This window comes from Macaca thibetana, chromosome 3 (assembly GCF_024542745.1).
Source record: "Macaca thibetana thibetana isolate TM-01 chromosome 3, ASM2454274v1, whole genome shotgun sequence".
Lineage (NCBI taxonomy): Eukaryota > Metazoa > Chordata > Mammalia > Primates > Cercopithecidae > Macaca > Macaca thibetana.
Genome location: NC_065580.1, coordinates 108,156,412 through 108,172,298, shown reverse-complemented (window position 1 = coordinate 108,172,298; position 15,887 = coordinate 108,156,412). Strand labels below are relative to the sequence as shown.

The 15,887-nt window shown below is 37.1% G+C and overlaps 1 protein-coding gene across 3 annotated transcripts in view; it reads right to left on the bottom strand.

Moving 5' to 3' along the window:
* The window catches only part of NME8 (NME/NM23 family member 8), a 53,216-nt gene extending 44,793 nt beyond the window's left edge, over positions 1–8,423 (bottom strand). The window contains exons 1-4 of one of the 3 annotated variants that reach the window (XM_050783314.1): positions 8,316–8,423; positions 6,876–6,915; positions 6,740–6,797; positions 6,434–6,540 (exon numbers count right to left, since the gene is read on the bottom strand). In XM_050783314.1, the coding sequence (XP_050639271.1) occupies positions 6,434–6,540; positions 6,740–6,797; positions 6,876–6,908 (198 nt within the window). In that variant the 5' untranslated portion in view covers positions 6,909–6,915; positions 8,316–8,423. Of the gene's footprint in view, positions 1–6,433; positions 6,541–6,739; positions 6,798–6,875; positions 6,916–8,145 lie in introns of all 3 variants that reach the window. The other 2 variants (XM_050783315.1, XM_050783313.1) reach the window with 2 other exon arrangements.
* Positions 8,424–15,887: the final 7,464 nt, after the last annotated feature.

Below are 15,887 nucleotides of genomic sequence, written 5' to 3'. Positions count from 1 at the left end.
GGATCAAACTGCACATACTGGCGATTCAAGCCCTACATCATTTGGCCTTAAGCTTTCTTCACCATTTCCCTTTACATTAACCAACCTTTAGCCAAACTTATTTACTCATCTTTTCCTCCCTGGTCCTGCCCTTCTTTTACTGTCCCTGTTCAGCTATCCTTCCTCTAATTCTGTCTCACATCCTTTTGCTGTAAATCATCTCTTGTTCTGCACAACATGTTACTGTCCCTCTCCCAAGGCAGCTATGTCCCTTTCAATATTCTGCTACAGGCACCTGTGGGCCTGCTGCACCTGCTCTGTTAGAAGGAGAGTTGTGTGCACAGATAGAGTATGTTTCCTATCCACGTTTGTATCTCATCTCCCTCTGTCAGTCATAGGGTCATACATTAAAAGAGGCTTACTAAACATTCCTTGAATAAATTAGTAGTCAACTTTTAAAGATTTTGAATTTTATGTCTGTAATCTTCTAAATATTTTCTCATAAATTTCAAGTTGTTCCAAATTAATTATGAACAACTATACATTCAATAATAGTGTCTTCTTCCATATTAATGTAGTATCCATTGGTCCAGCTGCCAGAATGAGATCTTTTGGTAGGGTCTTCTGTAAGAGTTGGTGTCTTAGTCAGTTTGGATTACAATAGCAAATTGCTGTTGACTGGGTGGCTGAAAAACAAACATTTATTTCTCATAGTTCTGGAGGCTGAAAGTCCCAGATTAGGGTGCCAACACAGTCTGGGTGCCAGAAGTGAAGGCCTTCTTCTCCATTAATGTCCTCACCTGGAAGAAATCACATGTCTCTTCCCTTATTTAAATAAAGGCTTTGATCTTATTCTAATTACCTTCTAAAGTCCCCATCTCCAAATATCATCACATTGGGGATTATGATTTTAATATATGAAATTTGATAGCAAACATTCAGTTTGTAGCAGTTGGTTTTTGTAATCTAAGGCAATGCTTTTCAAAGTGGGATTTTCATTGTGTTTAGTGCAATGCCATAAACCTTGACTAACACCTTGGGATCCAGACAAAGTGCTACTAGGGATGTTGGAAGTGCTCCTGAAAAGCTGAGAAAAATCATGACATTACAAGAAAGAGCTGACTTGCCTGATAGGTACCCTAAATCGAGGTCTGCGGCTGTGGTTGCACACCATTTCAAGATAAAAGAATCCAGTCTAAGAGTAATTGTTTTTTTCTTTTAAAAGAAGTTCATGAAGCCATCGCTGCAGCTATGTCAGTAGGCATATAAATCTTGCACTTTTTTTGAAATATCTTTTTATCTTACATTGAAAATGCAGCTTTTATGCAGGGGCAGGATTACTATAAGACAGGCATGCATATAGACTCTAATACGATTCCAAAAAAAGCAAAGTCATCATATGGCAACTTAAAGCAAAAGGAAGCGAAGGACCTAAAGATGGAGAATTTAATGCCTGCAAAGGATGGTTTGATAATTTTTGAAAAGGCTAAAAAATATTAACATATCAGGAGAAGCAGTTGCTGCTGACCAAGAGACAGCAGAAAAGTTTCCAGATGCCTTTGAGAAAATAATTAAGAGGAAAAGATGTCTACCCGAACAGGTTTTTAATGCAGGTGAAAGTGCCCTAAACTTGGGTTTTGGTGGGGGGAGGGGAATGCCACAAAGGTCGTTATTTAGTAAGGAAGAGAAGTGAGCACCAAGACTTAAGGAAGAAGAGATAGGCTAACTCAACTGTTTTATGCAGTCGCAGTCGGGTTTATGATCAGGGCTGTCTTTCTCAATAAAACTGCTAACCCCCAATCCTTGAAGAGAAAAGATAACACCAACTGCCAGTCTTTCAGTTGTACAACAGAAATCCTGGACAATGAGAATCTTTTTTTCTGGATTGGTTCCATCAATGATTTGTCCATGGTGTCAGGAAGTACCATGCCAGTGAGAGACTGTTTTTAAAGTTCTTTGATTTTGGACAATGCCCCTGGTCACCAAGAATCCCATGAGGTCAACACCAATGGTGTCAAAATGGTCTGCTCGCCCCCAAACACAACATCTATAATTCAGCCTCTAGATCAGGGGCTCATAAGGACCTGGAAGGCTCATTACACGTGGTCCTCTATGGAAAAAAATGTCAGTGCTATGGAAGAGAACCCTGATAGAACATCATGAAAGTCTGGAAGAATTGCACCATTGAAGATACCATCATTGTTACAGAAAAACTTGCAAAAGCTACCAAGCACAAATTAATAAATTCCTGCTGGAGAAAATTGTGTCCAGATGTTGTGCATGACTTCATGGGATTTATGACAGAGCCAATTAAGGAAGTCATAAAAGAGATTGTGTATATGGCAAAAAGGTGGGGGGTGAAAGGTTTCAAGATATGGATGTTGGAGAAATCCAAGAGCTGAGAGACACCACACCAGAGGAATTAACAGAAGACAAATTGATAGAGATGAGTGCCTCTAAACCAGTGCCAGATGATGAGGGAGAAGATGTAGAAGAGCCAGTGCCAGAAAACAAACTGACACTAGAACATCTGGCAGAAGAATTTCAGTTATTCAAGACTGCTTTTGACTTCATTTATGACATGGACCCTTCGATGATATGGGCACTGAAACCAAAGCAAATGGTGGAAGAAGGATTGGTACCATATAGAAACATTTTTAGAGAAATGAAAAAGCAAAAACGTCAGACAGAAATTACCATGTATTTTCATAAAATTACATCCACTATGCCTGCTTCTTCTGCCTCCCCTTCCACTTCCTCCACCTTTTCTGCTTCTGCCACCCCTGAGACATCAAGACCAACTCCTCTTCCTTCTTCTGCTCCTCAACCTACTCAATGTTAAGATGATGAGGATGAAGACTTTTATGGCAATCCACTTCCACTTAAGGCATAGTAAATATATTTGGTTTTCCTTATAATTTTCTTAATACTATTTTCTTTTCTCTAGCTTACTTTATTGTAAGGATATAGTATATAGTACACATAACATACAGAATATATGTTAATCGACTGTTTATGTTACCCATAAGGTTTCCAGTCAACAGTAGGTTATTAGTAGTTAAGTTTCGGTGGAGTCAAAAGTCATACATGAATTTTTTACTTCACAGGGGGGTTAGCACCCCAACTCCAGCATTGCTGAGGGTCAACTGTATTTAGAAGTAATTCAGGTATTACAATTACAATGTTTATATTATAATACATAAATTATTAAGGATTAAGTAATTTAATAGTAATATAGTAACTATAATAAACACCATTTACTAAATTTTTATATGCCTATATATATATATACACACAAAATATTTAATGTTCCTCTTTTAAAAAGGCACACAGTAGAAAAAAATTGTATACTGACCATTAAGCTCAGGATAATTTTAATAGGTAATCAACCTTATACATTTTAATTTTGGACCTACATGTTCAAGTTCAGAGTGTCTCTCTTCCTTGATTAACAGCAGAAAACAATACGTCCAGCAGAGGGCATCCCTCCATTACTGCTCACAATGGAGGTTTGGAGATACAATTTTCTTGCACCTTTATGGGCAGGTCACCAGAATCCAGAACCCCTAGTCTAGGTGAATGTCTACTCCTACCACTTTTGAACAAAGTTTCCTAATGCCAACTGCCAGGATTCACAGGAATTTCCTGATCCTCAATTTCCTGTGATCTATCTGTCAGCTGTTAGACACCTGTGACACTGTCTTTTAACTTCTATCAACCCCTTTCCAACTGCATGTGGCAATCTCCTTTAGGCCCTATTCTCTGCTCTTCTAACTTGATTTTTCTTTCTTGTGAAGAATCGAGTCTGGAATAACTTCCTAGCTCCTTTCTGGTGGTTCTGATTCTTCAGAGTGAAACAGGTTGTTACAGAATCTTGTCTTTAAAAAAACTACAATGACAAGAGAATGAAACAACAAGCCACAGACTGGGATAAACTATTTGCAAAAGTAATAACTGATAAAGGACTGTTATTCAAAATACACAGAATGCTTGAAACTCAACAATAAGAGAACAAACAACCCAATTAAAAAATAAGCCAAAGTCCTTAGCAGACACCTCCTCAAAGAAGACATACAGATGGCAAATAAGTGTATATAAAGATGCTCCACATCACATAATCTTGGGAAATGCAAACTAAAACTACAATGTGATTCTACTACACACCTATTAGGATGACCAAAATCCAGAGAATGGCTGCTGGTGAGGATGTGGAGCAACAGGAACTCTCATTCATTGTTGGTAAGAATGCAAAATGGTACAGCTGCTTAGGAAGAAGATTTGGTGGTTTCTTACAAAATAAAACATATCATTACCACATGATCCAGCAATCTTGCTCCTGGGTATTTACCCAAATGAGTTGAAAGTATATGTTCATGCAAAAACCTAAGCATGGCTGTTTGTAGCAGCCTTTTCCTAACTGCTGAAAGTTGGAAGCAACCAAGATGTTCTTCAGCAGGTGAATGGATAAGTAAACCCTGGCACATCCAGATAATGAAGTACTATTTGACGCTAAAAAGAAATGAGCTGTCAAATCATTAAAATACATGGAGCATATCACTAAGTAAAAGAAGCCAATCTGAAAAGGCTCTACACTATGTGATTCTAACTATATGACATTCTGGAAAAGGCAAAACTATGGAGGTAGTCAAAAGATTGGTGATTGCCAGAGGTTATGGGATAGCGAGAGATGAACAGATTACAGAGGATTTTGCAGGGAATGAAACTATACTATATGATGCCATAATATAATAAGTACTTGTCATTATACATTTGTTAAAGTCCCTAAACTATACAACACCAAGAATGAACTTTAATGTAGACTATGGATTTTGGTAAATAATGATGTGCCAGTGTAGGCTCATCCGTTGTAACAATGTACCACTCTGATACGGGATTGATGGTGGAAAAGGCTATGAGAGTGTGGGGATAGGGGATATATGAGAACTCTTTACTGTCTGGTAAATTTTGCTATGAGCCTAAAACTGCTCTAAAAATAACATCTATGTAAAGACTTTTTCTTTTTTTAATTAAAGGAACGAAAACCTTACAAAGTCCTTATTTCAGAAGACAAAAAAAAAGTCAATTCCTTCACCAGAACAACAGGATTTAACTACTGTAGACAGCCACTTACTTTCTTGAATAGAAAAATAATAAGAGGTGAGTGTCTAGGCTTTAAACTGCTTATTCATCATCTTGAACTAAGGAAAATAAGTCCTATGGAAAATGCATTTAAAGAAGGGGATGGATAGTGAAATACAAGGTCAGTAGGCAAACCCATTCCAATGTTTGGGTTGAAAGCGGGGCCATGAAAGACCTGTAACTGGGAGAACATGAGTGGGTTGTGGTTGCATGTCTGCATTAGGGACTATGTATTTCAGAGATAAGGAGTAAAGATCTGTTATCATCTGTTACCTGCTCCTGTATCTTAAGCCTAGTTGGTTTGGGTGCTTTTCTATATAATATAAATATATTATGTAAGCCACACATATAAATTCTCTAGTAGCCACATTTAAAAACAAAAAAAGGTGAAAATAATGTGATAATAAATTTTACTTAACCCGATACATCCAAAAGATTATCATTTCAACATGTAATCAATGTATAAAATTATTAATGGCATATTTCACTTTCTTTTTCCATATTAAATCTTTAAAATTTAATGAGTCTCTTACACTTAAGAACACATCTTAATTCATATGCTAAATGTTAATCAGAAATAATTAATCTTTAATTAGCTTTAATAAAATTTACAGTTAAATAGTAGATCCACATACTCAAGTTATCCCAGATTTTAAAGGTTTTACAATAACTCAATTGAGTGTCAGTTTTAAAATTCAGATTTAAATCATTAAAATTAAAAATTCAGTTCCTCAGTTGGACCAGCTACATTTCAAGAGCTCCATAGTCACTTATGCCTAGTAGCTACCATGTTGGACCACAAAATCCTAGTTAGTTGATCATTTTATGTGAATACATTGAATAAACAGTACGATTAAGTAAAATGTGTTTGGCTATAATATTTCAATCCCTTATTGCAAGTAGGTAGCAAATAAATGAGGAAGAATATCATTGCTGCTGGAAAATATGGTAACTGGGTTAATGCCAGAGCATTACTCAGTGATACCTAGTAAACAGCTTTTACAGCCCTTATTCTAAAGGACACACACTGAACATGTGGTCAGGTGAAAGGAAACAGAACAATAGACATATCCATTATTACCCTTTTCTAACTTTCACAGTCATGGTAAATAGCCTTAATGTTATAAGAATGGGATAAAAATCATGTTCATTCTCAGATCTAGTAGAATTAAATATATAGTAAAACTGCCAAGTAAAGACTATTTTGAAGAAATGACAAGTTGTTTAAATTAAGACAATACTTAAAAGTATTAGAGGATACTTAAACACTTAATATAACGTGAAAATAGTGGTTTAATTAAAACAAAATTCTTACAACAGCAAAATGCAGAATTTCATCTTCGTTCAGCTCGTTTTTCAATTTTCTGAATAAAGGTTGCATTGCTTTGCAAGGTCCACACCAGGCTTGGTAAACATCAATCACTAGAAGATGATGATATTTATGGAATAACTAAGTCTACCAATCTAGGATAGCAGTTATCCCAATTTGGAGCCACGGCCAGGGCAAAGGCACTGCAGGATTTCTTGATCAAAGTGGGGAGTGGCACTCTAGAGGGGCAGGGTGCCAGGAGATGCCCTAGGTCAAACCCCAGGTGGCCAGACAACCGGGGAGCCCTTATACCTGTTAAGCCTTTGTTCTGCAGCATCTCATCCCACAGGCTTTGATTATTGATGACTGCCTGCAAAGAGGAAGGCACTGTAAAGGGTATTCAAGCACCAGTGCACCAGATAAAGAATTGTTGATATGTCAGACCCACCTGTAACTGGACTTCTCGTTTTTTGCTTGCCATTTATCTACTATCATAGGAAAAAGAAAGAAAAATTTTTAAGTCAGAAATTTAAATAATATCTTCTTAATGCATGAGAAAAACATCTTTTAAACCAATTTTTATTTTTAACTTTTGAGGGGACATAGTAAGTGTATATATTTATGTATCTCTGTATTTACGTACTTAAATATTTGTGTATTTAAATCTGAGATATTTTGGTATAGGTATGCAATGCATAATAATCACATCAGGGTAAATGGGGTAACCATCTCCTTAAGCATTTATCCTTTGTGTTACAAACAATCCAATTACACTCTTTTAATTATTTTAAAATGTACAATTTAGATTTGACTGCAATCACCTGTTTGTGCTAGCAAATACTAGGTCTTATTCTTTTTTTTTTTTTTTTTTTTTCTTTTTGAGACAGAGTCTCACTCTGTTGCCCAGACTGGAGTGCAGTGGCACAATCTCAGCTCACTGCAATCTCCGTCTCCTGGGTTCAAGCAATTCTCCTGCCTCAGCCTCCAGATTACCTGTGACTACAGGCGCCCGCCATCATGCCCGGCTAACTTTTTGTATTTTTAGTAGAGACAGAGTTTCACCGTGTTAACCAGGAGAGTCTCAATCTCCTGACCTTGTGATCCTCCCACCTCGGCCTCCCAGAGTGCTGGGATTACAGTATTAATTATTCCTAACTGCAAATAACATCTTAATATAGTAGTGAAAATTTTCCCCACTGTATATTGGATTATGCAGTCTCATCTTTGCTGGGGAGAGAGAAGCAAATGTCATGGAAGGACTCTTGTATGCTAGGCTTTATGCTAAATGCTTATAGCGGCCACGCTATCTTATCCCCCCAACAGTCCTGTAGCAAGGTAAGAATGTTAGGAGTTACACGTTGTCTGTTTTTTTTTTTTTTTTTTTTTTTTTTTTTAAGTTTTGTTTTCCTGAAATATTAGAAAGTGTTTCCTATATTATCAATTGCAAACATATTGTCTGTGAACATGCCCGTGGATCTTTCTGGGGTCCCTCTTCAGATCTGGCTGCTGTAAGGATATTTAACCCTGAGAACAAGGCCACTAGTGTTTTCTGGGGAACAACATAAACTTCCCAAACTCCCCATTCAGTGGTATCGGGGCGGTGTAGAACAGGAATCCGTCAGCGTGTGGGCGATACTGGACACTAGCATACAAGAAAGGAAAGGCCACATGCAAGCCCGTATCCCAGGAAAGGTTCTGGTTGCTCCGGCAAGCCTAACACAAAACAGGTCCTCCTCTAAGCTAGACTGGGACGTTTAAAGAAAAGGAAGGGACAGGCCCAGAGGATCTAAATCAGCTCGCTCGTTGTGGCCGTTTGAGCGGTGACCTCAGTGAAGTTCTATTCCAGTACCTAAGGCCCTGCTAGGGTCCGGGGCTGAGGCTGGCCAACCTCTTGCTCGGTTTTCTTCTCCAGCTGATTCACCAAAAGGAAGAAGGGGGATTCCCTGCCTGTCTGGGAAGAAGAACAGGGGCAACGTTTTGTCCAACCCATCTGCCCATGAGGCTTGAGCTGCGTCTCGAGGCCCCTGCTCCAGCCAGCAGCTATACTTGGGCAGCAGAGACAAGACCAGGGGACGCCTAAAATCCTCCACCTCTTCTGCCCACACAATGCAGGAACAACGAAGTCCTGATTCCACCATCACAAGACTCTCTCTGTTCTTCAGCTGCCTCATCCCCAAACTCGCATCCCCCATCCTCCCATCCCCCCATTCCCCTATCCCCCAGATGTGCACCAAGGTGCGCTTTCCCAAATGCAGATTTGATCATATCTCTCCTTGGCTTTGAATCCTCCCATGACTGGCCACACTTTACAGCATAAAATGCATACTCCTCAAATTGGAGCAGAAGGCTCTCTGCCAGCAACAGCCTTTTCTTTCTTTTTAACTTTGTCTTCATTTACCCTGGTTCGTTCTTTCTTTCTTTTCTTTGTCTTTCTTTCTTTCTTTTCTTTGTCCGTCTTTCTTTCTTTCTCTCTCTTTCTTTCTTTCTTTCTTTCTTTCTTTCTTTCTTTCTTTCTTTTTCTTTCCTTTCTTTCTTTCTCTTTCTTTCTCTCTCTCTTTCTTCTTTTTTCTTTCTCTTTCTCCCTTTGTCTCTTTTTTTTTCTCTTCACTTTCGTTCCTCCCACGTGCAGCATCTGGAAATAATTTTTAACAACAGTTTCTGATTAATCCGCAGGCTGAGATACAGAAAGCAACCATAGAGTAGAGGGACACAATGAACCTTTGTAGGGATCCTCATCCCTGGAGTGGATCTACAAAAAATAGATGAGAGGGCTACCTGTAGAAGGATCTTTGACCAGGATCATATCCTATCAAGACAGGACATGTAGTACTCCTTCACTTCACCATCTGCAATTTTCTTTCTTTCTTTTTTTTTTTTTATTATACTTTAAGTTCTGTGATACATGTGCAGAAAGTGCAGGTTTGTTACATAGATATTCACATGCCATGGTGGCTTGCTGCAGCCATCAACCTGTCATCTACATTAGGCATTTCCCCTAATGCTATCTCTCCCCTAACCCCCCACCCCCTGACAGGCCCCAGTGTGTGACGTTCCCCTGCCTGGTCCATGTATTCTCATTGTTCAACTCCCACTTATGAGTGAGAACATGCGGTGTTTGGTTTTCTGTTCTTGTGTTAGTTTGCTGAGAATGATGGTTTCCAGCTTCATCTATGTCCCTGCAAAGGACATGAGTTCATTTTTTTATGGCTGCATAGTATTCCATGGTGTATATGTGCCATGTTTTCTTCATCCAGTCTATCATTGATGGGCATTTGAGTTGGTTCCAAGTCTTTGCTATTGTGAATAGTGCCGCAATAAACATACATGTGCATGTGTCTTTATAATCCTTTGGGTATACACCCAGTACTAGGATTGCTGGGTCAAATGGTAACAAAAGCCAAAATTGACAAATGTGATCTAATTAAACTAAAGAGATTCTGCACAGCAAAATAAACTACCATCAAAGTGAACAAGCAACCTACAGAATGGGGGGAAAATTTTGCAATCTATCTCACAAAGGGCTAATATCCAGAATCTACAAGGAACTTAAACAAATTTACAAGAAAAAAACAAATAACCCCATCAAAAAGTGGGCAAAGGATAGGAGCAAACACTTCTCAAAAGAAGACATTTGTGAGGCCAACAAACATATAAACAAAAGCTTTTCAACATTGATCATTAGAGAAGTGCAAATCGAAACCACAATGAGATACCATCTCACACCAGTTAGAATGGCAATCATTAAAAAATCAGGAAACAGGTGCTGGAGAGGATGTGGAGAAATAGGAACACTTTTACAGTGTTGATGGGAGTGTAATTATTTCAACCATTGTGGAAGACAGTGTGGTGATTCCTCAAGGATCTAAAACCATCTGCTATTTTCAAATAAGTTTTATGTATTTCCTATAATTGCTATTTCACCAGAGTCAGACTGCTAGCAAATTGACTTTTGATTCTTCTTTGATTCAACATAATAGCTCACATGGAGAAATGTTATGCAAATATTTCAGGCTAGTTCTTCATATAACACTTTGATGCAAGAAGAAGTTTCAATGTATTCTCAAATTAGAACAAACATTTACCAGTGGCCAATACATGGAAGGAAGGTGTAATTAAGTTTTTTTTTTCTACATCATTACTACTAATTGCAAAAAATTTGAATGTTGAAGTTTTAAAACATAAATCTGAAGAGCTTTTGACTTGGGTCTGCCCAGAATTGACTTTAAGGGCAAATTCTCTGAAAATGTTGGTTACAAGACAATGTATATTTTATTATAGGAGAGTATAAGCTATAAATGCCAAAAAGCCTATGAGACATGTTACTTCTGAAGGGACCTAATAGTTTGTTTTGCTCCTTGCATATATTTGACTTTATCTTTCAATATTCATTAAAGGTACTCTCCTACATTGACTTGCCTTTTCTTACCCTCACACAGCACTATGTATAATGCTTAATTTGCTTCCTTGGGGCACAAGTTTATTAGTGCCTAATTATTTCATTTGTGTGTTCTCATGACTTCTAAATATATATGAAGACCCAGAAAAGAAGAACTGGATTGTAGAATTGTTTTCACTTTGCCTTCTTCCTCTCGAAATCCTCTCTGGCACCTAGCATCACCATTTGGACATAAATACTTTAAAATTAGGTAGCAAGCTAGTGCATTTGGAAGTAGCAGATATTCTTGACACATTTATGTACTCTTTAATGAGGATAAATAAAATTCTTAATTTTTGAATTCAAGAAATCTGCCTGGTGATTTCTCAAAGAACTTAAAACAGAGAGCTACAATTTGACCCAGCAATCTTATTGGATATACACCCAAAGGAAAATAAATTATTCTACCAAAAAGACTATGCATTCATATGTTCATCACTGAGCTATTCACAATATAAAGACATGGAATTAACCCAGGTGCTCATCAATGGTACACTGGATAAAGAAAATGTGTATATAAACATATACACCATGGAATATGACACAGCCATTAAAAAGAATGAAATCATGTCCTTTGCAGCAACATAGATGCAATTGGAGGTTATAATCCTAAATGAATTAATGTGGGAACAGAAAACCAAATACTGCATGTTGTCACTTGTAAGTGGAAGCTAAACACTGAGCACACATGGACATAAATATTGAAACAATAGATACTGCAGATTACTATAAAAGGGAGACAAGGAGGGAGACGTGGGTTGAAAAACTACTTATCAGGTAATATGCTCATTACCTGAGTGATGGGATTTGTACCCCAAACCTCGGCATCATGCAATATTCCCGTGCAATAAATCTGCACATGTACCCCTTATTTCTAAAATAAAAGTTGAAATTTTTTTTAAGTTTAATAAAATAAAGACACAATGCTTAAAAAAAGAAGAAATGTGATCCAGGTAATTAAGTAGACTACAAAGAAAATAAATGGTATAGGGACTTCCTTTAATTTTATCACTTCAGCTAGAGATAGAAGTAAGCTAGTCATCTATCCAGGAGAACTTTATATAACTTTATTTTATTTTATTTTATTTTTATTTTATTATTATTATACTTTAATTTCTAGGGTACATGTGCATAACGTGCAGGCTTGTTACATATGTATACTTGTGCAATGTTGGTGTGCTGCACCCATCAACTCGTCAGCACCCATCAACTCGTCATTTACATCAGGTATAACTCCCAATGCAATCCCTCCCCCTCCCCCCTCCCCATGATAGGCCCCGATCTGTGATGTCCCCCTTCCCGAGTCCAGGTGATCTCATTGTTCAGTTCCCACCTATGAGTGAGAACATGCAGTGTTTGGTTTTCTGTTCTTGTGATAGTTTCCTAAGAATGATGGTTTCCAGCTGCATCCATGTCCCTACAAAGGACACAAACTCATCCTTTTTTATGGCTGCATAGTATTCCATGGTGTATATGTGCCACATTTTCTTAATCCAGTCTGTCACTGATGGACATTTGGGTTGATTCCAAGTCTTTGCTAAAAATTTCTCCTATCTCCACTAGATCAAAATGGCAGATTCTGAATTCCAATTTTAAAAGTCACCTGCAAAATAATACTAAATTAGATATTCTCTTTTCCCATTGTATATGAAATTAAGGCACTGAGGATAATAAAAACTCATAATAATAAAACAGAATGAGTGAACCTATTACAGCTGCAACCTACTGGGAACTGCAAGATTGATGGGTTTGGAATGAAATAAAAATTTTGTGCAGTTTCTATATCCAAGAAAATCTGCCAGCCTGAAACTAATCAGAAAGAGGTTTTGGACCTTCCTGTCTGCTTTCTGTCCCAGAGACTCAGAGAGTTGCAATAAACCAAAACAGTAGCCATCCCTCTGCAGTCCAGGCACTGATTCGTAATGCAATTTATGTACTATTTTCTACCTTTTACTACCTTATTTGCTGTATTTATGGAAGATCACAATTCTTTCTAAATAAGAAAAGCAAGGGTGAGAAAATGGAAGAATTAACTTGTGATATCCTGAGAGTCATAATCAGTAATACGCTGGTAAATGTTAATAACCAGTTCTCTTGAAAAAAATGTATACAACGAAGTATTATAAATTTAATTGTTAAAATGATGTTTCACATTTTTAATATATATTATAAAATATACAGTACTCTTTATTGCAAATCCCATATAGTCAATTGATTTTTACAAAAGTGTTTTTCTTTAATTTTCGCCAAACTTGTGTTTCCATAGCCAATTCATGGTTGCAATTTGTTCAGAAGATGAATAAATGCTTGTTTACTATATGATTCAGCAAAGAAATTAGTCATGTCATCAATGAATGTGTGTAGTTCCAGTAAGAATGTTGGTCAATATTTCAACATACATTAATGAGTTCGGCGAAGTGAAACAATGAAGATATGTTAGAATTTCACCCATTCATCAATGAAATAAATGACTTCTTGCTGAATATGGTAATGGTTTGCAAATACTGGAAGATTATTTCTCAAATATTGTGTGCTTGTTAGAATATAACAACTACAGATGCAACATACTTTAACATTTAATCTGCATTAACAATCAACAAATTAATAAAGTGCTAATTTGTGGCATTTGCAGATTTCTATGGTGTAAATATTCCCACCATGTTCAGTTTCAAGTTACTAGCATGATGCCATGGGACACAAAAGATATGCACTAACACTTCATTACATGGTTGGTGTTTTCACCTAAAGATACAATATATACAAGTAATTTTAAGAGCACAGAAAATAGTAAAATGTGATAAAGTGATAAGGAAGTGATGAGAAATTTGAGAAATTTATTACTTATGTTTTAAATATAAATAATTTGTTACTTTATATATTTTTTGTAATGGCTGTGATTAACGATCATCTCACAGAATTCCTGAAACCTAACAATTTGTTCTCATTAACTAGTATAAGGTGGCTCCAAGACTCTGCTGGATAATAATTTTAAATGACGTCTTACATTGGGACAGAGATAGGAAAAGAAGGAGTGGAAATGTAGGATGAGTACAGTATATGAATTCAGAATATTAGAGAAGCAAACAATGGGAAGAGGAGACTATCTGACTTCTGACAAGAAGAGCAGCACCAGATGTCTGCCATTTCATTAGATCTAGTTTTCAAAGTGCATTCAATCAACAACTATGTGTAGGTGAGTAAAACCAAGAAAACCTGGCACCTTGCTATTAGGCATATGACAGATATTCATATGAGTGAAGATATATATTTCAATGAAATAGTTAATAATAGCAACAAAAACAAAAACAACATGAGGCTTATGAACAAAGTAATAAAAATTAGTTAACATAATTTTCAAAATTAAAGGGTTCTTTACCTATATAAAATGTTTAAGGTATAAAATTTGAAGAACTGCCTTATTAATTGCATCCTATAAATTTTGACACATTGTGTTTATAAAATCACCATTCATTTATAAATATTTTCTAATTTACTTTGTGTTTTTTTTTTTCTTTTACCTGTGGGTTGGTTATTTACATATGAGTTGGTTGATTTTCAGATAGGACTTTTCTAGGTGTTTTATCAATGCTGATTTCCAATTTAATTCTGTTGTGGTCAGAGAACATATTCTGTAAGATTTCAGTCTTTCGAAATCTACTACGATTTGTTTAATGGCCCAGTTTATAGTCTACCCTGTTAAGCCTTACATATGCACTTGAAAATAGGCTGGGTGCTGTGGCGCACGCCTGTAATCCCAGCACTTTGGGAGGCCAAGGCGGGCAGATCATGAGGTCAAGAGACACAGACCATCCTGGTCAACATGGTGAAACCCTGTCTCTATTAAAAATACAAAAATTAGCTGGGCATGGTGGTGCATGCCTGTAATCCTAGCTACTTGGGAGGCTGAGGCAGGAGAATTGCTTGAACTCGGGAGGTTGAGGGTGCAGTGAGCTGAGATTGTGCCACTGCACTCCAGCCTGGCGACAGAGCGAAACTCCATCTCAAAAAAAGAAAAAAAAAAAAAGAAAATAATGTGTATCATGGAGTCGTTGGAGGCAGTGTTCTACAAATCTCATTTGAGTTAAAGCCACTGACCTTGTCGTTCAGATTCTTACGGACTTTTTTTGGTGTAGTTGTTCTAACAATTACTTAAAAAATCTGACAGACCACAATAAGATACCATCTCACGCCAGTTAGAATGGCGATCATTAAAAAGTCTGGAAACAACAGATGCTGGAGAGGATGTGGAGAAATAGCAACGCTTTTACACTGCTGGTGGGAGTGTAAATTAGTTCAACCATTGTGGAAGACAGTGTGGCGAATCCTCAAGGGTCTAGAACTAGAAATACCATTTGACCCAGGCATCCCATTACTGGGTATATACCCAAAGGATTGTAAATCATGCTGCTATAAAGACACATGTACACATATGTTTATTGCAGCACTATTCACAATAGCAAAGACTTGGAACCAGCCCAAATGTAAATCAATGATAGACTGGATTAAGAAAATGTGGCACATATACACCATGGAATACTATGCAGCCATAAAAAAGGATGAGTTCATGTCCTTTGCAGGGACATGGATGAAGCTGAAAACCATTATTCTGAGCAAACTATCACAAGAACAGAAAACCACACACCGCATGTTCTCACTCACAGGTGGGAATTGAACAATGAGAACACTTGGACACAAGGTGGGAAACATTACACACCAGGGCCTGTCGTGGGGTCGGGGGAGGGAGGAGGGATAGCATTAGGAGAAATACCTAAATGACGAGTTAATGGGTGCAGCACACCAACTTGGCACATGTATAACTATGTAACAAACCTGCACATTGTGCACATGTAACTTAAAGTATTAAAAAAAAAAAAACTTGGAGCAAATTATTCTCAGTAAGAGATCAAAACTGTTTTATTAATTCCCAATCTCATCAAACATTTACAGAGACCCTATTAGATATGGCAAAGGATAAAAATTATTATTATTATTATGAAAACATTCCCTTTCATTCATTTATTATTT